Source organism: Stegostoma tigrinum, chromosome 33 (assembly GCF_030684315.1).
Source record: "Stegostoma tigrinum isolate sSteTig4 chromosome 33, sSteTig4.hap1, whole genome shotgun sequence".
In the NCBI taxonomy this organism is placed as follows: domain Eukaryota; kingdom Metazoa; phylum Chordata; class Chondrichthyes; order Orectolobiformes; family Stegostomatidae; genus Stegostoma; species Stegostoma tigrinum.
Genome location: NC_081386.1, coordinates 23,222,934 through 23,247,817, shown reverse-complemented (window position 1 = coordinate 23,247,817; position 24,884 = coordinate 23,222,934). Strand labels below are relative to the sequence as shown.

The 24,884-nt window shown below is 41.9% G+C and overlaps 1 protein-coding gene across 3 annotated transcripts in view; it reads right to left on the bottom strand.

The window, feature by feature from the left end:
• LOC125467389 (cytosolic carboxypeptidase 4) overlaps window positions 1-24,884 on the bottom strand; it is a 250,089-nt gene that overhangs the window by 85,242 nt on the left and 139,963 nt on the right. For all 3 annotated transcript variants that reach the window (XR_007250625.2, XM_048563165.2, XM_048563166.2), the window contains 3 exons: window positions 9,674-9,803; window positions 8,139-8,270; window positions 3,990-4,166 (listed from right to left, as the gene is read on the bottom strand). Coding sequence is in view for 2 of the 3 variants with exons in the window: in XM_048563165.2 (XP_048419122.2) it covers window positions 3,990-4,166; window positions 8,139-8,270; window positions 9,674-9,803 (439 nt within the window). In the remaining variant the exon portion in view is untranslated. The remainder of the gene's footprint in view (window positions 1-3,989; window positions 4,167-8,138; window positions 8,271-9,673; window positions 9,804-24,884) is intronic.

Sequence of the window (24,884 nt, the reverse complement as noted above, 5' to 3'; positions counted from 1 at the left end):
CTAACTCACTGGAGTGTGTAACGCAGGAGGTTCTGCCAATTTCTGTAATTGTGACTAAGTTGAAGATGCTTCCTATCTTACTTAATGATTAGTCAGAAGCTGTGACAGTGTCCCCTACCAAGACCATGATTAGAAATCTCTGCCTGTGTCTTTGAACATGATTAAGCTTCTTTCATTCTTTCATGGCATGTGGGTGTCGCTGATACATCAACATTGTTTGCCCATCCCTAAACGGCATGGCTTGCTTGGATATTTCAGAGGGCAGTTAATGGTCAGAAACATTGCTGTGGGACTGGAGTCTCATGAAGGCCTGACCTGGTAAGGACAGCAGATGCCTTTTCCTTGAAGGAAATTGCTAAAACAGATCAGTTATAATAACAACAGATGATCATTTCTTGGTCACCACACTACTGAGATCAGTTGGCTTTTCCAGGCTTATTAAATAATTGAATTTAAATTTCACCAGCTACCATTGCAGGATGTGAAGCAAGTTCGAAGAGCTTTAGCCTGGTTGTTATCTCCAGATTATTTGCCAACATTTCATGAGGCAGGTACCATTATCAGTACTTCCCAATGAGGAGACTTTGACTATCTGATTGAATGTAATCAGTCTTTAAATGCTCTGTGGCTCACTGAGTGTATTGCAATGTTTTGATTTGATTTGATTTATTACTGTCCTGAGTACTGATATACAGTGTTGTCTTACATGCTTTACAGGCAGATCGTGCTATACAAGTGCATCAGGGTAACAGAACAGAGTGCAGGATACAATGTTACAGCTGCAGAGTTAAAGTTTGGGATCTACAGGGCCTGCTGAAATGATCCTCACCATTTTAGTGAACTGTTCTCAAGTTCTACAGTACCAGTTGCCTCCAGGTCAGTCTTTTTCCAGGCCAGGGGCACCAAGCTTTCAAAGTTGTACCAAAAAGGTCAGCGTTGCAAAGCAAAAATTTCACAAACTCTTACCCCTGAGTTAAGCAATCACTGTATAAGATTCTCCAGATAGCAGACAAGAGGTAGCAACAGGTTCTGGCAATCTTTCCAGATGCTGGAAATGGTTACACCTCATCTTCTTTCATTCTGATTGCCATCAATGAGCTGGGAGAATTCATCATATGTTCTGGGCAGTCCTGAGTCATTCTCTCACTGTCATCAGTACACATTACAATAGCCTCCCAGCAACATCAATGTGGACATTAACAGGAGAGGCCAGATTCAATCAGAAAATGGTAACATTGCCAATATGAGCAGGAATTTAGATGAAGCAGGATCCATCCTAATTTGCATGCCTCCCAACATAGAAGTGCCATTGTATCAAAAGTGATGTGCTCGAAACTGGATGAATAATTCATGGTCAATGTACTTACACCGAGAAAGGTTTGGTTGTTGCATTTGATGGGCCCAATTTAATGTGACCTAGGGAATAGGCTGTGAGGCCAGAGCAAGAGAGTTAGAACCAGATCTGAAGACAGAGGTGGGAGTGCCTCCTGTTATAAAGGCGCGGTTAAATTAGATCTTCACAGGACTACCGCTGCCACCATGTTGTATGCACTAACTGGGCATTTGGCCACAATAAGACTTGCCGCCATCATCCTCTTTTAGAGTTGTGATCTACAGAGCCTCCTTCAGCCTAGTGTTGTCGAGGGCAAAAGAACAGGTAGTCTAACAAGAAGAGGCATATGGCCTAAACATATTTCTTACTGCGGTAAACATGCAGTTTCTTACATGATACCAATCAGGCACAAGTGACAATGGTGTGACAGACACTGTGACTGAGACCGTGCAGGGCCCTAGTTGGTAAGTCAAACTCCTTTATAACCCAGAGCATTTCTGCCCACCCAAGTTCTTATGCATCATCATATGCCCCACCACAGAACTTACACTTTGAGAGCCAGGCACGTTATGTAACACCCATCCTCTCCCAATTCCATACTACTGCCTCAGCAACAGGATCAAGAGGGGCCTTCTTATCCAGAGGTCAATGATGCACTCACGTGGGCAACTCTCCCCATTGCTGCTTGTGATAACTGTATAACTATGATGCTATTACATGCCAAATGTTCTCTGTGATGCTGCTGTCCCTGAAGAGATGCTTGGCCCTTAAATCATCAATTAACTCTTGGAGATGGTGGCTCAGTTGTGATGACACCGGACTGGTAACCCAGAGGCCCAAATTAATACCGTGGGGACATGGGTTCAAATCCTACCTCAGCAGCTGGTGGGGTTTAAATTCAATTAATAATTCTGGAATTGAAACTTAGTCACTGTAATGGTGACCCATGAAACCATCATGAATTGTTGCAAAAGCCATTTGGTTCACCAACGTTCTTTACGGAAAGAAATCTGCCATCCTGACTCAGACGGGTCTACATGTGACTCCAATCCACAGCGATGCAGTTGCCTGCTAACTGCCCTCTGAAAAGGATTGGCAACACATCTTGGTACTACCAGAGGCATCATATTAAAGAAGAATTAAAAGATATGATTGCTTCCTCGACAAAATAGGACAACAGCCTGATGTCAAGGTATTAATTTCTTCTTTGGCATGTGGTTGGGTCAGGCTGTCATAAACTGTTGTGGTGAGGACCCTCTTCCACAATTTCCATTAACCCCCAGCCCCAACCCTGTCTTTATGGTCCATCCTCATGGCCACTGCCGTCTGCTTAGAACTCAGGCCAATGAGTTGGTGTTACGTAGTTTCTGGTCCTAATTGTCACACCTGCAAAGTAACCTGTATGCCTCCAAGTCTTTTTTCCCATATGTCCTTTGCTTGCTGTGAACTGCCTGTACTGTTCATAAGCAAAGCTTTTCACTGTATTTCAGCACATGTGTCAATAAAATCAAAGTCATAAATCACATGTCAGTCATTGAGATGTACTTTAATTTTGCCACCTGAACATTAGGAATTATCTGGACGGACTGGCAAGAGGTGATCTGGGTAGGAATGCATGTTTGTAACTGTGGTGATCTGATATTCCTTCCATCTAAATTATTGATGGGATGCTGCAGTGTGCAGGACCTCTCTCAGGGGCTGTCACTCTCCCTGAGCAATTTATCAGCTTGCCCCAGCAACAAGGAACACCCCTAGCAGCGAAGGTAGAAGTCCATTCCGTGATGTTTAAGTTGAGGAGTTTGTCATGAGATGATTATGGTTGGGGGCTGCTCTTCAGCCCACCTTAACCCATTCAACAACAAAGATCTTTAATTCAACCTAATAGTTTCTTAAATGAGTCTAAGACTTAGACTATTCAACAGTCCATTCGATGTGTTGATAATTCCTTGTTGAAATAAATTATTTCAGTTCTAATTTTACCTTTTGCAGGAATGAACCTATTTCTGCTGGTCAACAGTAGCATGTTAATGTAAGGTAACACTCTAAATTAACTTATCCGCTCAGTTTGTCAACTTATATATCTCTATAAAGCCACTTCTCAGGGGCTTTCTTTCAAGGCTGTAAATCACAGGTTTCTCTAATCTTGCTTCATAATTCAACCATCCAATTCTATTCATCAATGTCATGGATCATCTCTGTACCATCTCCTTTGGTAGAGTGTCTCCTCAGAACAGCTTTTTTGAAATCAGATATATTACTCAAAGTGTGATCAAATTAGTGTGCTGTACACTGTGATTCTTCAAGATTCTGTTAACTTTGCAGATTGCTGTTCAGTCATGAATGGATTTAGTCAGTTATCTAGTCTACATTGAATCTACAAGCATACCCAGGTCTTTCAATTATCATCCTTAGTGGCTCTATGCGTCATCTTTCTTTTTTGCTTATTTGCACGTATTTTCCACTTACCACATCAAATATAATCTTACTTTTTTGTCCACATGCACATATTATTCAACTGATTCATTAATCTTTAGCTGCCAGTTCTGATTCTATTTGTTCTGAGTTACCTGCAAATTTCACTAATTTGCAGTGATTTGAAAGCTCTAAGTGTCATTTAACATAGCTACAGCAAGACACCCCCAACACGTTCACTCACATTGTATTTGCCCTGATCACAGCCGCAGTAAGTGCTCTCCATTGTGTAGCTTCGGAGAACCCCAATCTCTCTCCAAACCACCACCCGCGCTGTCGCTTCTCTCGACTTCTGGACCAAGAAACAGCAGCGGTTCATGGCAAATGCTGGGGAGATCTTGTCCAGAACTCTGGGAATGGTCTGTGGAGAAACAATTAGAGGAAATGCATTTATTTAATTCAAAAGCAGCAAGTCAGTGGTGAGGCACTTTTACAGATTTACATTCATGTCACAAGGCAGGGTGAGTGATGTTCCTTGAACAACCCGTGGGAGAATTTCTGCAGCTCGAGCTTCTGATTGGACTCACCGGACATGAGCATCTGATAAAGACTGCACTCAGAGCAGTTTAAAGCAGGTGCCATGACAGATTTCTCTGTTGCTATTTATTTCTTTGGTGTTCAAGGTGAGAAAGGGCGACAGTTGTCAATGGAAAGAAAGAGGGCACTAAATGAGCAAGGGAAGAGACCAATGTCAATCAATAGAACAGTGTGATCTGACAATGTTAGTCGATGGAATAGCAATGGCTTGAATTTTGTCAACAGGTCATTGAAAGACAGTACCTATTGTCAACAGTGAGATGCAAAGCAGTAGGCAATGAAATGGTAAGAGTGAATGCTTGTCAATGGAATGATGAGAGAGTGCCACTTGGTCAATAAGACTGTGAGAAATATCATGTGCTTTCCAGGTTAATGATAATTATCTAATAATCAATCGATTAGTTTTTTTTTAAAGGCAGTAAAACATATTATATGTTATTAAGCAGACTGTACAGAAAAGCGACTGCTTTCTGTTTTGCGGCTTTCACACCCAGAATAGAATGACTGTCAGGCAGAATCACAATGTTGTTTACATGCAGTACATGGGGTCCACAAAGGTGAACTTACTTAAAAGCAAGATACATGTACAACACTGCCCATCAAATGAAACATGAAGGGGCCATGCCTTTGGCAGTGAAAATTCAAATATTTGCATTAATTTCCATTTCAAAAAAGAATCAGTAAGCATCGGCCCCATCATATTTGTTATGATTCTTGACTGATCTGATTGCAAGTTGAGTTATGGCAGAATTATTCCAAATTTTTCCTAACCCACACTGTTAAAAACATTTGCAGGTTGAACTTGGCTGCCGGAAACCCTGACATTCAGTAAGAACACATTCTATTGTAAATGGGCCAGTTAATTATCATGTCTGGCAGCATCCGTGGAGGAGAAAACAGGGTTAACGTTTCGGGTCCGGCAACACTTCCTCAGAACTACGGTTCCTCAGAACTAGTTCTGAGGAAGGGTCACCGGACCCCAAACGTTAACTCTGTCTTCTCCTCCACAGATGCTGCTAGACCTGCAGAGCTTTTTCAGCAACTTTGTTTTTGTTCCTGATTTACAGCATCTGCAGTTCTTTGATTTTTTTCCAGTAAATTATCACATTGTGCTCGATCATGAAATTGCAATAAAATTCACAGAAATATTCTATCAACAATAGAAACTTCAAAAATATTTTTTCAATAAGTACAATGGTATTGTGTTTACGTTGCTGCTCGAGTAATCTATGGGTTCGAACTGGCTGGAGGCATAAGCTGAAATCCTAGCCCAGTCAGTATGAAATTTAAATTCAGCTAAGAATTATGATATAAAAATCCTGTCTTTTAGGGAAGGCAATCAGCCAGCCTTACTTGCTCTACCTCACTACTGTAGACCCACAGCAATGTCATTGACTCTGATATGTACTAGTCATTTACATCATCGTATCAAAGCACTCCACAAAAATAAACAGTCAGAATAAAATCAGACGGACCACCCAGCAGCAATGTTAAGCACCAGATGCAGCAAAAGCACACAAAGCACAGGCAACCCTGCAAAGTCCACCTCATTTACATCTGCTGACTTGTGCCAAAACTGGGACAGCTGACCCACAAACAAGCAGCAGCCTGACACAGTAACAAAAAAGAACATAGAAGCCAAACATGACTGGGAATATAAATTCTGAGAATGTGATTGACTGACTGCGGAAAATCACTGCACTCGTAGTTAAAAGAGAGATCTCCCTCTCGCTGACTGCTAGATGCAAGTCGCATATCAGCAAAGACACCATCGAAAAGAAACAGCCCAACTTTGGTTAACTTGCAGTACCAAGAATCTCCAGATCGAATGCTCGTCTGCCAAGGTCAGTACCATTGAAACCATCCAATGTAATGGCATAACATTTCACAATCTAGTCCTCACAGACAAGACACTGAGAAGTGGTATAATGGTTAGGTAAAAGATATATGGATCAGTCGTCATCTTGTCATGAGGATTGATCGCAAAATGTTACGGCCGTTAACCTCACTTCTCATTTCTAATCTGTGTCTATGTGTGTCACGATTTATTACTTTGCCTCATGTTTTTATAACTGATACAACCGCACTTTTCTCCTTAACCTAAGAAAGCCTGGTAAAACAGGCTCATTTTAAAACACAAATACACTGGAACTAGGAGGGGATCGCTTGTTGCAATCGACTGAGGAAGGGCAGTGTTGAATAAAACACTGACGTTATCTTTATCAGTAATGGTGCAGATGGGGAGGCAATGGCCAAATGGTATTATTGCTGGACTATTAATCCAGAGAGCCAGATAACACTCGGGGGCCCTGGGTTCAAATCCCACCGTGGCAGATAGTGGACTTTGAATTCAATAAATATCTGGAATTAAGAATCTAGTGATGACCATGAATCCATTGTCAATTGTCAGGGAGGGAATAAAACCCATCTGGCTCAGTAATGTCCTTTATGGAAGGAAACTGCCACCCTTGCTTGGTCTGGCCTGCATGTGACTCTAGACCCACAGCAATGTGGTTGACTCTTAAGTGCCCTCTGGGCAATTAGGAAATAGCAATAAATGCTGGCCAGCCAGCAACACCCTCATCCTGTGAACTAATAAGGAAAAAAAAATGCACTTACCCATGTCAGTATTAGTAGGAGTGACCACTGCACAGGACTTGTGAAGATTAAGTCCAGGTTATGTAGTGACAATACTTCAGCTTGTTAAATGAAATTGATTCAGAGCAGATTTGGGAACTCAAAATTGAACATCATTGACCATGGTCCTGCATGTATGTCCCTCACTCAATCCCATTAGAATCAAGGCTGGAGATCATCTGGTTTAATGTGGCGTGCAGAACAGCATGGCAGGACCAACACCAGGTGTACCTTAAAATGGTGTGCCAGCTTGGTGGAACAATTTCACCACAGAGGGCTATTGCATTTAGGTTGTTATGTATATCCAAGGCTGTGAGAGACAGATTTTAATCAATAAGGGAGTGAAGGCTTATGGAGCAAGGGCAGGAAGGTGGAGTTGAGAATTATGAGATCAGTCATGATCTCATTGAATATCAGAGTATATTTGATGGGCTGAATGGCATTTTGCTACTCCTATGCCTTCTGGTCTCATAGTCAAACACAGGATGACATTCATGTTAAAGAGCAGAAGCAGGATGTGATAGAAAGAGCTAAGTAACTTTGGAACCAATAGTTCTGGTCAGAGCTCTGCAGTCCTGCCCCATTATGTCATGAATGGGAAGAGAAGGTTCCTTGAACATTCTCATCCCCAACGATGACAGAACCAGCAAGTGAGTGCAAAAGAGAAACCCAAAACATTACAACCATCTTCAGCCAGAAGTGCTGAGCAGATGATCTACCTTGGCCTAGTCTAACAGAAGGCAGTCTTCAGAAAACTCATTTCAATCCACCTGAGTTCAAAAACATATTGAGTGCACTGTGTATATCAAAGGCTGCAGGCCCTGACAGCATCCCTTGCTAACGACACAACAGATGCACCTTCACTACACAGAATAGAGTATTTCAAGAAGGTGGCTCATCACCAACTTCTCAAGGACACTTTGGTAGAAGGAATAAATGATGTTGCCTTGTCAGTAGTGTCACCATCTTGTCAATGAATATTGAGTAAATCATATATATTCATGTGTATAAATGGATCAGAAAATTTAATCATGAGAGAATCTGTAATTATTTTGGATTTCCACAGAAGATATTTGCTTAATATAACCAAAAGCATTTAACTGGAGAGCTGAATATTGTAACAATCCGCAAGGTAGGAAAATGTAATGATGATACTCACCCGATATCCAATATCCTCTTTCAACGTTGCTGTGTCAACACTGGACCTTGCCTGCCACAGTGTCTCCTTAATGCTGCAGCCATACATGAAGACGTTCTTCTTCCTTGAATGTCCATGGTAGTCACAATAAACCTGGTGCAAAGCAAAGAAATGAATTCAGGAAAATTTGGTCACACCAGGGCTCAAAGCAGCAGAAGGCCACAAAGATATATGTAACGGTTACAGAATAAACATCGCCAAGGAATAAAATATGGAACAATACAGGCTAATAATTGTTTCGGATCAGTCACAGCAAACAAAGAGTAAGAATCAAGCACGTGAAACAAAACAGCAATCCTGGTTATTTTCAAACTTTTTGGTACCAGATTATATGCTTCGTGAGATCTCAGCACGGGTTATGCTTCTCATTGGGAAGTAAGACCATAAAGTCCATAAGATATAGAAGCTGACTTAGGTCATTCTGTCCATCTAGTCTGTTCCACCATCCGATCATGGCTGATGTGTTTCTCCACCCCATTCTCGTGCTTTCCCCCTTTAAACTTTGATTTCCTTACTAATCAAGCACCTCTGTCCTAAATACACTCCATGGCTTGGCCTCCACAGCCCTCTGCAGCAATGAGTTCTGCAGATTCACCACCCTCTCGCTGAAAAAATTCTTCCTCATCTCAGCTCTGAAGAGCCTTGCCTTCACTCTGAGGCTGTCTTACCAGTGGAACCGTCTTGTGTCCAGGCTTCTCAGTATTCTGTAAACTTCAATGAGACTGCCCCACACCCCCACCAAAACTTCTACACTCCATTGAGTACTTTGAGGCTACATTGAGGCTTGGGCTGAATAAAACAGATGTTTGGAGGCTGAAGGAGGCAATGGTTATAGGAGGCACAGTGGAGTTAAGGCCAGAATCAAGTCAGAATGGCAGAGCAGGCCATAAGGAACAAACATCTTCCTCCTGCTCCTAATTCTATGGTCTTGTGCTGTTGGGATAATGGACTGCTCTGTTGGTCCCTTCATACTGTTGTTATTTAGTTTTCTGACTCCATTGTGAAAACAAATACAATGGACTAATTTAACAAATCTACAAATCTATTTGCTATCACAGCTTCTGTGTGGGTATTTAGAGGCCCACATACCAGTTTCTCACATTTATCTATTAATTACATTTTTAGCTCTTGCTCTTACCTTTGATATCCTTGTAATTATTTCTTCAAAATCCCTTTCTGCACCTCTTGTTTCCTTTGTGGTCTTTTTATAGTTCTCCTTGTCTGCTGAGTTTCAAGTTCTGTTTTCATTTCTTTGCATTTTTTGCATGTGATACTATTTTTCCCTCTCTTGCTGAAATAGTTGTCTAACTAAACAAGTGGAGGCCTCACCTTTGAAGGATATGTAATATCGAGTAGCAACAGAGGGAACCTTCCCATGCTTCACTGATGGAACACTGGCTGATTCCTACAAGTGTAGGTCAAGTATATTCTGGGTTTTTGATCTCCTGGGTTTGTCATGTTCTTTGTCCCGCCTTCTTTATATCACTAATACTTACCAGTGGGGTCTTGCCAATACTTCTCATGTAGTTGAGGAGCCCCTTAGTATGATAAATAGTCGGATGAAGGTCAGGCTTTGGCTCTGACCACTGCCTGTTCAGGTCCTCTCCACTCAAAGAGCAGCGATGGCTAAAGGAAAAATCATATAGGGAAGCAAGACAGACTTAGAAACCTGTAGCAATTTTAATTCTGTTATCACTTTAATTATCACTCGTCTGTTCATCCAGAGACCGAGATAATGATGTGGGGACCAGGCCTGATTCCTGCCATGGCAGATGGTGGAATCTGGATTCAATAAAAACTAAGTGCTTAATGATGACTTTGAATCCATTGCTGATTATTGGAAAATCCCATCTGGTTCACCAATGTCCTTTAGGGAAGAGAAAGGAACTGCAGTCCTTACCCGCTCTGGCCTACATGTGACTCCAGACCCACAGCAACATGGTTGACTCTTAAGTGCCCTCTGGGCAATTAGGGAGGGGCAATAAATGGTGTCCTAGCAAGTAATGTCCTCATCCTATGAATGAATTTTTAAAGAATTTCTGATGTGGAGGTGCCAATGTTGAACTGGGGTGGACAAAGTCAGAAATTGCATGACACCAGGTTATAATTCAACAAGTTCACTTGACATTCAAGCTTCCAGATTACAGCTCCTTCGTGATTTCACCTGACAATTGAGTAGCGCTCTGAAAGCGTGTGATTTCAAATAAAAATGCTGGACTATACCCTGGTGTCATGTGACTTCTGACTTCAAAAAATTTCTGTGTAAATACAAGTCAAATTAGAGAGATCCTTGAATGAACAGTGCATTAAATGTTTTGGGATTTGAAGCAAAACACTCATGCTGGGCACTGAACTTTACATAGGTCTAGATCCCTAAAGAAAAATTATTCAGCTTTGATGGCCATGATACTGAATCCAAGGCCAGATCTGACTGAAATATTACCATGGTCAACAGGCAGCAGCATTGTTAAAGATTAATGCAGTGAGCTGTGTCAGCACAAAATATTTAACGTGATCACTCAACTCTCAGCTCCAGCATGCCTGGGGAGAATGCATTGTTAAAAATGTTACTTTTTCCCAGGCTAGTTCACTGATCTTGCATGGTTAGTTGCTGGGCCAAATGTTTCAGGCAAGAGTCTCAGACTTTCATTCCTAGTCTGTGTCAATTGGTTTTAGTCATCATTATCAAGGGAAAAGAATGTCAAACTGAGTACTTAGACACTCACTATCCAGTGCATAACTCTTTGGGAGTGTATTTACATAGAACTGGATGAAGAAATGGTTGTGTTTATTGCATTTAAACATTCCACAGACATCCAGGGCTGACAGCAGATGGATCAGCTCAGGAATTTTGCCAAAGCTAGCCTCCAAATAGATGCCATCCAATTTAGGATAAGCTCCTGACACAACTGGCTCGATGAGAGAGCCAGCAGCTCAGCAGCTGTGCTCCCAGCTAAGGCTGAGGCTATCAGAGAGGTGACGATGATTGAAAGTTGTGAACGGATAAGGCCCAGTGGCTCTGCTGATATGTGGGAAACAGGGTAATTGTTGAAGTCCACAGGTGGGCGCCCCATCAGCTTCTACAAAGTGGCTGCAAATCTACAGTCTGGCCCGTCTTTTGCCCTGCCTGGGGGTCTTGTCCAATCAAGGGACAGCATCCGGGATCCATCCCAGTGTGGCTTCCCATTTTGTTCTTCAACTTTTGATTCCTTTCTGATCCCTCTAACCAGGCAGTAGAAGAACTCAGGCCTCACGGTCTGAAAGAAAGTGTGAAAAATGACTAACTTGGTAGAATTAAGGTTAACATAACTGCTCCACATGGATAAAAGTCTGCATCTGAAGGTATTGACATATGATCACTAACTGCACCTTAGAAGCTCTGGACCCAATGGATAATGACACCTGTATGTGGTACTCTGCTCATGTTCCCTTTCTACAATGATCTATTGTCATGAGATAACGCATTGCTGCCATTTCAGTTTTCATCCTAATTTGGTTCCCCAATTGAAAACTGCAGCCAATTGACCTTCATCTGAAGACAATCTCATTGTGCGTAAATCTTTCTTCCTTTGAAAATTTGACCAAATAATTGTCAGAGAGTGTCCATGGAGGGTCTCTAGCTCCCAGGTCTTGGGGCCTGTCCCTCCCACAATGTCAAACAGCTAGAAGTTCAGGTCATTTCTTTGCTCAAACAATCCTATCCTGATCATGCCACAGTCTTGGAAAAAAATGTTGGTCTTAGTACAATAATATAATACTACAGATGCTGGAAATCTGAATGAAATTAGAAAACACAAATAATAATCAGCAGATCTGTTCGCATGTGTGAAGAGTGAAACAGAGTTAATATTTCCCGTTGATGACCTTCCATTAGAAAAGGGGAAAGGTTAGGGATGCAATTAATTTTTGAACAAAAGATGAGTGGGACGTTGACAAGGAAGGTCTTAAATAAGGGGGGGAGGCAATGGGTGGGATTGCATGATAGAATAGTTTGACACGCAGGTGAGGGTGGATGGTGATAGGGTAAATGAACAAAACACAGGATCAGAGGAATACAGGCAAAATACTGTGAATGCTGAAAATCTGAAACGCCTACAAAAAAAACTAGAGAAATTCAGCAGGTCTGGCAGCATCTGTGGAGAGAAAAACAGAATTAACATTTCAAGTCTGGAATGACTTCTTCATGTTTCTCTCACCATGAATGCTGCCAGACCTGCTGAGTTTCTCCAACACTTCCGGTGTGTATTGCAGAGTCAGGAGAGGTGCCAGGAGCAAACATTTCAAAGCAAAGCCATGAGGAAAAGGTAAAACAAGAGGTGAAAAAGAAACAAATTACGGGGAGTCCAGGGTGGGGGCAATTATTTATCTTTGGGCCAGTAACTTTCAGGAGTCATTTCCAAGGAGAACAGAAATGTGAAACAAGCAACAAGGTTCCTCAATCAAAATTTTTTTTCAGGAAATCTGACTTTCAAATTAAATTATTTCCACTGTTCAAACTAATTCGAATTGTTAATGAGAAGTTTTTAAAATTAATAAAGGGATTTTAATGGAGTTCTTCCCAAATGACGCGCTGTCAATGCTAAATTCTAAAGTGCATTGTTTGATAATGTGTTCCCACCCTGTGTCTGGGGACTGTGCTCTGCATTCTATTCCCTTCTTGAGGAGACATTTTAACTCTAGGCACTTAATAAATGGGTTCGTAACATGCATTAAACTATTGTGCAAGTCCCATTAAAATCATTTGAGCTTTTTTCTCCCTCACAGTTGAAAAAACAAACGAACTTTTATAAAGACTGTTGTAACAGGCATGTCAATAATCATTTGGATAAGATCTGCTCATTTCCTCCCAATATCATTTGTCTATATCCATTTCCTGTGATGGGAGCAAACATGTGACTACTTTCACAAGAGAACAGAGAAACAGAGAGGCAAGGAAGGAAACCATTGAAAAGTAACAGCACAGGAGGTGGCTATTTGGACCATCATGTCAGCACAGGTCAAATGGATTAGCCACCCATTCCACTTGCCCCTGCTCTTGTGGTACAGTGCTGAAGTTCCTACACCGGACCAAGAGGCCCTGGTTTGAATCCCACCTGCTTCAGAGGTGCATAATAACATCACTGAACAGGTTGATTAGGAAAAATAGGTTATTTTTTTTTAAAAATTAGAGAAATCCTACCAGTGCATAGTCTTGCCAATTGTAGCAGTTCAGGTGCAGAACCAGGATCCTTTCAACTAATTGAGGGGTTCCTACTCAATCACAAAACCAGTCAATGGATTTCAGTGTAGAGCTGGATGAACACAGCAGGCCAAGCAGCATCTTAGGAGTGCAAATGCTGACATTTTGGGCCTAGACCCTTCCCGAAACGTCAGCTTTTGTGCTCCTAAGATGCTGCTTGGCCTGCTGTGTTCATCGCACTCTACACTTTGTTATCTCGGATTCTCCAGCATCTGCAGTTCCCATTATCTCTGAATGGATTTCAGTACCAACCACACTCTGGCTGAAAATGCTTTCCCCAAGCTTTTTCTAATACTTTTAGCAATCATCTTCAATCTGTGCCCACCCTTGGTGTTTGACCTCTCCACAAGGGGAATCAGGTGTTCCCCATCCACTCTATGTCCGAACTCCTCATTCTCTTGTACCTCACTTAAGCCTCCTCTGTTTGAAGGAAAGCAACTCAAGCCTAGCCAATGATTTCTCATGACTGCAATTTTCAAGCCCGGCAACATTCTTTTGCATCTCCACTATAGATTCTCCAGAATAACTGATCAGGAAGCCAGGAATGCTTATCCATATTGACTGAGATGACTTCGATGAGATCACTCCCATCTTTCTGATTCCAGTACTGTTCTAATCACATACATTAGTGCCGACTGTGGTTCCATCTACTCCACCCTCATCCATCCATGGTCACCATGATGCCACAAACCCTCCACTTTTAAGCAACAATCTGCTATTCAAATTGGAGGTGTAATGAGACCACAACAAAGGTTACCCCAGAGTGCAACAGGATCTTGATTAGATGGGCCAATGGGCCGAGGAGGGGCGGGTGGAGTTTAATTTAGATAAATGTGAGGTGCTTCGTTTTAGAAGGGCAAATCAGGGCAGGACTCATACACCTAATGTAAAGTCCTGGGGATTGTTACTGAACACAGACACCTTGGAGTGCAGGTTCATAGTTCCATGAAGATGGAATCGCAGGTGGATAGGATAATGAAGGTGGCATTTGGTATGCTTTCCTTTATTGGTCGATGCATTGAGTGTAGGAGTTGCAAGGTCAAGTGCAGACCTCAATTAATTAAAAGGAACCTGGTACTGCACCTGGACATTGGTTTGGCCAGTATTGGAATACTGCATGTAATTGTGATCTCTCAGCTATAGGAAGGGTATAGTGAAAATTGAAAGGGCTCAGAAAAGATGTACAAGCATGTTGCCAAGGTTTGGAGCAGCTGAATAGAGTGATAGAGTCATAGAGCTGTACAACTTGGAGACAGACTCTTTGGTACAAGTCATCCATGCTGACCGGATATCCTAAATTCATCTAGTCCCATTTGCCAGCATTTGACCAGATCCCTCTCAACCCTTCCTATTCATGTACCCATCTAGATGCCTTTTAAATGTTGTAATTATACCAGCCTCCACACTTCCTCTGGCACTTCACTCCATACATGTATGACCCTCTGAACTCTGACGTCCAGAGATACTTGAAGCTAAAAAGCCAAGGCAATCAGCTGTACAGGTTCACTGCCTGGATCACACAGCTGTGCAGGTTCACTGCTGTGTCATACAGCTGTGCAGGTTCACCACCTGGAGCACACAGCTGTGCAGGTTCACCACCTGGATCACATAGCTGTGCAGGTTCATTGTCTAGGTCAGACGGATGTGCAGGTTCACTGCTGTGTCATACAGCTGTGCAGGTTCACCGCCTGGATCACACAGCTGTGCAGGTTCATTGCCTGGATCATGCAGCTGTGCAGGTTCACTGCTGGATCATGCAGCTGTGCAGGTTCACTGCCTGGATCACACAGCTGTGCAGGTTCACTCTCTGGGTCAGACAGGTGTGCAGGTTCACTGTCTGGATCATGCAGATGTGTAGGTTCACTGCTGGATCATGCAGATGTGCAGGTTCACTGCTGGGTCATGCAGCTGTGCAGGTTCACTGTCTGGATCACACAGCTGTGCAGGTTCACTGTCTGGATCACACAGCTGTGCAGGTTCATTGCCTGGATCTCACAGCTGTGCAGGTTCATTGCCTGGATCTCACAGCTGTGCAGGTTCACTGCCTGGATCACACAGCTTGCAGGTTCATTGCATGGATCACACAGCTGTGCAGGTTCATTGCATGGATCACACAGCTTGCAGGTTCATTGCCTGGATCTCACAGCTGTGCAGGTTCACTGCCTGGATCACACAGCTTGCAGGTTCATTGCATGGATCACACAGCTGTGCAGGTTCATTGCATGGATCACACAGCTTGCAGGTTCATTGCATGGATCACACAGCTGTGCAGGTTCACTGTCTGGGTCAGGCAGATGGGCAGGTTCACTGCTGGGTCATGCATCTGTGCAGGTTCACTGTCTGGATCTCACAGATGTGCAAGTTCACTGCTGGGTCAGGCAGCTGTGCAGGTTCACTGCTGGGTCATGCAGCTGTGCAGGTTCACTGTCTGGATCACACGGTTGTGCAGGTTCACTGCTGGGTCATGCAGCTGTGTAGGTTCACTGTCTGGATCACACAGTTGTGCAGATTTACTTCTTTGTTCATTTCACTTCTCATGTGGTCATTGCCTTTGTCTCCCTTCCTCCTTTTTAAAGGGCCGTTGTTTGAAGTTCTTTTTCCGAAGTTCCAAAACAATGCAATATCTTAGAAAACAGTAATTACTGCTCCTAGAATTTGAGGAAATCAGCTCCTACACTGAAGATACCTCAAAAAAGGTGCAGCTCTTACAGCCATGACCTGTTCACGTCCTCCCTCTTGGATTACCAGAATCCAAATATCAAGGATAGGCTCAATGAAGAGATTATAAAATGTTTTCAAAAATAGTTTCTTTGAACTGCACATTCTGAAACCACCCAGAGAGAAGGCTATACTAGACTCAATATTGTGCAATAAGACAGGATCATTAACTACATCATAATTCTGAAGGAGCAACCATCATAATATGACTGAATTTCACATTCAGTTTGAGGGAGGCAAGAGTGAGTCCAAGACTAGTAGTCAAATAAGGGCATTTATGAGGGCATGAAAGCAGATCTAGATAAAAATTAACTAGCAAAATAGGTTAGGGGATATGTCAGTCAAAATACATTGGCAGGCATTTAAGAGGATATTTCGTTATTCAAAGAATTGATCATTTCCAAACAGAACATAATTCCTTGCTCCATGTTAAAATCGGAAAAGTTAAAGGCATTACCAAAGACATAGAAAAAGGATTCCCTAATGTAAAGAAGGTTGACAGATCAAAAGATTGCGGTCAATACAATGAACAGCAAAGAATGAATAAAATAATTAGGAAAAAAAATACAGTGTGAGAGAAAGCTAGCTAGAACTTTATTTGGGGCTATTGGAGTGCCGAAAGCTGAAGGATGATCCCATAGAGGTTTATAAAATCATGAGGGGCATGGATAGGGTAAATAGACAAGGTATTTTCCCCAGGGTAGGGGAGACCAAAACTAGAGGGTGTAGGTTTAAGGTGAGAGGGGAAAGGTTTAAAAAGGGACATGGGGGAACATTTTCACACAAAGGATGGTGCATGTATGGAATAACCTGCCAGAGGAAGTGGTGCAGATAGATACAATGACAACATTTAAAAGGCATCTGGATGGGTATGTGAATAGGAAGGGTTAGGGGGATATGGGCCAAATGCTGGCAAGTGGGGCTAAATTAAAATAGGATATCTAGCTGGCAAGGACGAGTTGGACTGAAGGTTCAATTTCTGTGCTTATATTTCTGTGATTCTATAATTAGTAGGAGGGCACAAAAGTGATGAGAATGGTAAATGGAGTATGCCAAAACAAGAATTGTTAGATAGACGCAGCAGGTCTGGTAATATCTGTGGAGAGAAAACAGTTAATATTTTGAGCCCAGTGAGCCTTCTTCGGAACAGGTAAATGGAATGTTGGCCTCAATCTCAAGGAGGGTATATTCCAAAAGGTGGAATGGAATTATCCTTCAACCGTACAGAGCCCCATCTCAAATATTCCAACTAATTTTGGGCATTATAATTTTGGAAACATAGATTGGTTTTGAATCTGGTGCAGCAAACACATTTGCTTTCGATTCCGCTGAGTTTAGAATCTTGAGATAACCTCGAGAAAATCTTATTATCATTGACAAGTTTAAAATGAAAAGGATCTATATCCTATGGAGTGGTATACCAGAACCAGAAAGGCACTATCTTCAATTTATCATTAAGCTATTCAGGCATGAAATAAAGAAAATAACTTCTCAAAAGACAGTAGACATGTAGAAGTGTTTTTTTTCCACTAGATGCTTCTGAAAGCTGATAGTTCATGACTGAAATTGCCAGGCTCCTTTTCAGTAAGGGTATTGAAAGGTATGAGTTGATGTCAAGTAAATGTGGAGGAACCATCATCAAACAAATTGACACAACAGGTTTGAATTTATGAAACGAGGACAGAAATTGCTGCAGAAACTCAGCAGGTCTGGCAGCATTTATGGATTCAGAAAGTAGAATTAACATTTCAATTCCAGGAACCTTTCTTCAGAACTTGGGTCACTGGGCCCAGAATATTTATTCTGCTTTCTGTCCACGGATGCTGCCACAACTGCTGAGTTTTTCTCGCAATTTCTGTTTTTGTTTCAGATTTCTAGCATCCACGGTTCTCTCTTTTATTTTGGGCTTGAATTCCTATTTAATCTACCCTTGTTCCTGTTGTACAGGTATTTCAGGGTTCCACTCAATACCTGTGAATAGCTGTCTCTGATTCTGTGCTACCATATTGCAGGTGGAGTTGTATGTAGCTGTCTCTGGTGCTGAATTGTCAATAACTCTCAGTAAGTTACAACACCCACAGTCATCTTGCTAGAATAACTTTTCCCGGGAATTTAAATAACGGGTCATGATCTAGTGCTTCACCTGGGAAACAACCCTTTGTACTTGCAAAGTGAAGAGTCTTAGAGGTCTACAGCGCAGAAAAAGGCTAATCAGCCCATTGAGTCTACACCAGTCAAAAACAACCACCTAACTATTCTAACCCCTATGATACCATATAAAATAAAGAAATTTGAATTCAAAGGTAGAACTGCTACTATTAACAAGATGGACTTAAATATCCTATGACACTATTTCAAGAGGAGTAGAGGAGTTCTCCCCAGTGTCCTGCTAATATCTATTACCTATTATTACAGAAACAGGTTATCTGATTATTGCTGTTTGCAAGATGTCTAAAGATGTGCAGCTCAGATGCCATGGGAAATGCAGGGTTACAGGGATAGAGTAAGGACGTGGGTCTGGGTGGGATACTCTTCATGGGGTCAGTATGGGCTCAATGGGCCAAATGGCCTGCTTTCACACTGTAGAGACTCTATGATTCTATGAGAGCTTGCTCTATGTAAATTAATTGCTGCATTTCACATTTTGGAAGCATTCAATGAGGTGCAAAGTGTTATAAATGCTCTGAGGTTGTGAAAGGTGTAATATTCATGCAGTTCTTTTTGCCTTTCTAAGATCATGTGGCTGAATCAATGGAACAAACGCTCTCTCCCTTTTTTAATGCAGTTTGTGTCGAGGTGTTTTTAGCAAGTTTCTTGAGCTAGTGTTGTTTAACTGTTGGTGTAGCAGAGCACTACCTTAATTACAGAATAACAACACACATGATAACAACGATTTTTGGACAAATATTCTTTAAAGCACACGCAGACTGCTTGGAATGAAGTCTGCATGGGTTATTTCAATTTTATGCGATTTTCTAAGTGTTGGGCTAACAGTTGTTTAAATGTTGTGGCCACTCCTGGGGCCATATTCTCTTGCTGCAGGCTCACAGCCTGGGGCTCCGAAGGCTTCTTCTCTGCCATTTCTAAATAGCCCAAGGATGAAGCTTGCAAAAATTTCTAATCTGAACACTAACAAGACTACTTCCAGTTCTGCTTTGTGCCGATACATAGTGCAGCATTCATTTACCCTATGTTTTACGTAAATACATGTGGATTTTTATTTTCCCTGGGGTTCGTAATTAGCTTGCTGACCAAGTATTTTGAAGTTCCTTTGTTTTAGTGTCTTTCTGGAGAGTCAGTGTCTGAAATGCTGTCTTCCTGAGCCGACTAAAGCCACGTCTATAGTGATGTCCAATTAATGAACATATTCTCTGCTGAACATCAAAATCTCTGATCCGAAAGGAATTCAATCAGATTCTCACTCAAGATTGCAGAGAACATAAAAGCATTACTTTACATTCAAGGGATGGGATTTGGGTTTCTGAGCAACAAAAGCTTCACCTTTCCTGACAGATGCTTGTATCATTCATATCATACTTAAATACTGTCTTTGCAGACCATTATTCAATACATACTTTTACCAATATTAGTATTCCAAAGCAAACTCTTGACAGCAAGCAGTCATTGCCAATCTGCTCAACAGCAGCTTTCTGTTTTTGTACTATTCATTCACCAGACTCTGTTCTTGCTACCTCTCTGATACAACTTGAACCTGAAATCCAAGAACAGTGGGATTGAGCATTTGGTGCATAACGGGAATATTTTCAGGGCACAGAATTAAGCTGATTCTTGACTAACGAGGAGGTCAAAAATCGCCAGGGTAAGCAGGAACATACGGCCGAGGTCACAATCAGACCAGGCATGGCTTTCCTGATTAGCGAAGCGACCTCATGAGGTATCAAAAGGCCCCCACAGCCAACAATCCAAGCAGAGGTGTTTCCCTGTGGATTAGGCCCAGACCAGGTTCTGCCTTTCCATTATTAATTACTTACGTGGACACGAGATGCCCACTAGTTACCCACCCGATCCAGCAGCATCTTCTTCTCTCAGTAAAGTTGCAGAGGCTCTGATGTTGTTGATATTGTGATTAGACCTTAGTCATTTGCTGCCTTTACTATCCTCTTGGGCAGGTCAATAAATACAGTCCATTAGGAGACGCTCTCCAGGAGAATAACTCGTCGACTTTGACTCCCAGCCTTGGGAATCCCATCTGAGTTTAATATTGGCATTTCAAAACTAGCAGGAAAATCCTGATATTCTGCAGCAACAGTGGACAATTCTTGTTATAACCCTGAAACAATCTGGGCCCTGACCTCATCTCCTCTTTCCATAAATGGGTCTGCAGGGTAACCTCTCTGCCCTGTCTTTGGTTTAAGAAACCAATATGGCCATCGGCAAGCACGCAGAGCTCTTGCTCCCTCAGCCTAATGATGCTGTTACACTGGGTGCAGCGATGGATGCAGAGAATAATTGTACCAAATGGACAGTTGTGGGGACCACCCAAGGCTTTCATTAAGGAATTAGACCTCAAAGATCTGACCGAGAATTCTCTTCTTTTTGAAGTGGCTCCCTTTATAGGGGAAACTATAACCTTCTGAAGGTCCCAAAACTCCCCTCTAATCTGAGATCTTCAGCCAGACTCCTCAGATATGCCACCAACCTGCAGAAAAGGCAGGCATAGTAACTCCGAGTACCAGGAATAGGTCATTTAGCCACTGAAGCTTGTTAAGCGATTCTATTGGATCAAGGCTGATGTGCCTGTCCATGTTCTTGATGGTAAAAGCTGGAATTTGGGGAAGAACCTGGTTCTCAAAAGTATTTTTTTAATGTTAATCCAATGGCATCTTCTAGTACCCGAAAGTTGTATCATCATCAAAAGCATCTGTAGTGCACTCGCATCCAGAAATCCTGGTTACTTTTCCTTTACTAGATATTGAAAAGTCTACTTACAGTGAGGACCCTAGTACTTGTTTCCCGATGAAGTGTACGTAACTGGAGGCAAACAGCAGTATTTTGCAAACACAGCCATTCCCCCAGTGGAGAAACAAGGTGTTGCACTGTCATTCTGCCTGCAGTCAGTTATTTGTATGAAAGCTTCAAATGGCTTTGAGATTAGGGGACAAGACCAAGGTCAGGGTCCTTTGGGAGTCAGGGTGTTGCAAGCAGGAAAATTGAGGAGTTTTAGCTCCCTTGTGATGATGACCCCAAACCAAGCAAAGAAGCCAGACTTCTCAATTCAAATACTAATATATTGAAATAATACCCTCAGGAGATGTTTGAGTGGCAGTTCCACTTTAGATTAAGCAATACTTAATTATATGTTCTTTGCAGCAATTTGTATTCCTCAGCCTGTCCTGTGAGGAATCAACCCCCAAGCTACCACAGGGAGGGAAATAAAGCAGAAAGGTGATCAGCAGCAACCAGTCACTGCAGGTTCACTTTAAGGGGCCTGAATCTAGAGGTTTAATGTAGTAGGTCCAAGTGTTTGGTGTAGATATTGTTTTTAAACGACCTGTTATAACACATGGGTCTTGAGCCCAAACCCATTGGCTCAGAGGTAGGGACAAAACCTGCACCACAAGAGCCCCCAAGAGCTTTTGCTGCACAGTGTTTGCAATGGAGGAATAGTTAAGCTTATGATTGCTGAAAATCTGCCACGTGTCATTGTTAAGCCTCATTTATCAGTCCGTTCTGTAATGACAATTGGTTTATTGAAAAATCATCACCGTGTCAGCTGCCGAATTGTGATGACAATACCAATAATGCAGGTCATCATAACTCATAACATCGTTATAGACAATTATTAAAACAAACTAAATGATAAGATCATAAAAGCATTGCATGATTATGATCATTTCAATAAACAAATAATTAGAATACTTTGTAAAATGTAAGACTCCTCAACTTACACAATAGAAATGTAAGTTTCACTGTCCTCGGCGTTTTGTATTAAAAGTCAGTAGATCGTACGTTGTCAGGTTAAGCTCATTACATTCATCCATAAAGCTGTTTATTCGTTTGAAGTCTAAAGTCATTATTTAGTGAAGTATTTATTCTACCACCGACTCACATCATGGAAAATCATGTGATAGATAAGCAATAAGCAAAATATAGTGACAAGGCTTCTCTGTTCGCCCTTGAGAATTGCCACAAATGACCACTTGCAATGAGCAAGTGAAGACAATCTACAATTTTCAGAAACTGTGAAACTGAACATCCCAAAGCATGATAGAGATGGGAGAAAATGGCAGGACCAGAACATCAATCTCAAGTCAGCAAGCCATTCAAACATTTTGAAATTGACTTCAGTTGACGTAATGACAGACAACAGTCAAAAAATACACAGGAAGATGCAATGGGAGAAGTAAAATAAACCAATTCACTCCACAGAAAGTGCAAAGCAACTCATAGGCCAGAGAGAAATGTTGAACTTTGGAAAAGTAAGGTGTGGGAGGAAAGGAATGCTGACAGCTCATGAAGGAGAAGGTAGTCAGCAATTGGAAAGCCAGCCCAGATTCAAGACAGAGAGATAATACAAAGTAGAGCATGCTGTGGTTCTTTGCAGACATGAAACAAAGAAGTGAGAAACAGGACTTACATGGTGCTGGGGAAATGATGGTATAGTGGTACCATTGTTGTTATTGAACTAGCAATCAAGAGTCCTGGGCTACTGCTGTAGAGCCATCGGTTCAAATCCCATCAGGGCAGTGGGTGGAATACAAACTCAATTAATAGAATCCAGACTGAAGGTTAGTCCCAGTAATGTTGACCATCATAGCTATATATAACAAAATATTGTGGATGCTGGAAATCCTGGACAGAGGCAAATGGAATATTCAAGAAGTTTAGCAGCATTTGAAGGGAGTTACTATCTCTTCTTTAGAACTGATCTGAACTTGCTTCCATCAGATTTGAAAGGGTTAACTCTATTTCTCTCCAGCACGCTCTGTTTTTGAACTGTGACAACTGTAACTGATGGCTGAAAAAGTCTATCTGTTCACCAATATCTTTTAGGGAAGGAAATGTGCCATCTTCACCTGAATAGACTTACATCCCAGGAAAACAACAAATCCCCCAAAGTCTTGGGGCTTCCACAGAGCAGCAGAGGAAAGGATTTCTGTTGTTCATTTGGCAGTTATCAGCATCAATAGCAACAGCAGAAGCCCATTCCTAATTGCTCTAGAACTGAAAAGCTTTTTCAGCCATTTCTAGGGTCTGTTAAGAGTCAACCGCATTGTTGTGAGTCTGAATCACATGTAGGTAAGAATGGCAAATTTTCTTCCTTCTCTACAGGACTTTAGTGAAGCAGGTAAGATTTTAATGACCATCAACAATGGTCAGCTCTACGGTTTCTAATTCCAGGTTTGCTAATTATTTAACTTCCACCAGCTATCACAGTGAGATTTAAATTTCTGTCCCATAAGTCCAGTGATGTTTCCATGACACCAATCTCAAACGATTCAACTGTATCAAGGTGGGTTACAGTTTGACAATTATTGGCCCAGGCCAAACACCGAATCAAAATGATAATGTCTGACTGTGAGCCAATGGCATCTGTTATGTATGTGTTAAAGAGGTCATGGCACTATTGAAGGTAAAGTAGGAGATTCACCTAGCTACCTGGTCAGAAATAGACTGAGTGGCCATTCATTTATCTATGAATTGAGGGAACCAAAGTGTGCAATTGGCTAATGAATTTGACTCTGTATCAATAATTACACTTCCATGTAATCTGTTAAATAACAAAGGTTGTGATAAAGGGATATACAAATGCAAGGCTTTTCTTCTGACTGTTGGGGGTGGTTGCAGAGGTTAGCAGTGATTATTTCTGTATTGGAATTTTAGCTTGCAATCTAAATTGAGAACATGATCCCCACATTGGAAAGTCCTGATCTAGAGACTGTATTCTGCAAGACGGGAAGAAGAGAATAGTGCCCTCCAACTATGTAAGTGGAGTCTGTAGGGCTGGGATCAGACAGCTCTGGTGAATTAGGGCAGAAGGAGAGCTTGATAAGGATAGGTGGTACTGTTGGCAAAGGGAGTGCCCATTGTCATGGCAGGTCACCATTTTTAGACAAAAGAATGCCCAAACACGAGCAACCCACCCCTCCACAACACCCCCATGCCTATGGGAGGCTCCATTTCACACAGTGCCTCCATGTAAACAAGGAAGTGGGACAAGATTCATAATTGGCCATTTAGGTGATTCAACTGGCCTCATTGTGGGCAGGCATCTGCAACCAAAACCTTCACTAGCAAAATGCCAAGCCATTAAGGGAGATGATGGCACTCCAACTGATGCACCCTCTAGGTATTCCCTTGCCGACTTCCAGCACCTCGCTGAGGGTTGGGAAAATAAAAAACACCAATAGTGATGCTCAAAGAAAAATGAATATTTATGCTCAGACTGTTTGTGGTTACTCAGAAATATTCCAAACAATGAGAATGTAATGTTTAAAATGACTATGGGAGTGAAAGCTTGGACTATTACCTGTTATAAGATGAAGAAATGTAAGATGGAGCCAGAGTAATCTTGTTGCAACAGTGACAATAGGAGCAAGTTGTCATTGGGTGGAGCTGGGAATACTGTGGTTATATTACTTGACTAGTAACCCAGTTCCCAGAATAATGTTCAGGGAATAAGAGTTTGAATCCCACCATGACAGATGGTGAAATTCAAACTCATTAAAAAACGTGGAATTAAAATGTTGATCTAATGTCAACCATGTAACCAATGTCAATTGTTGTTT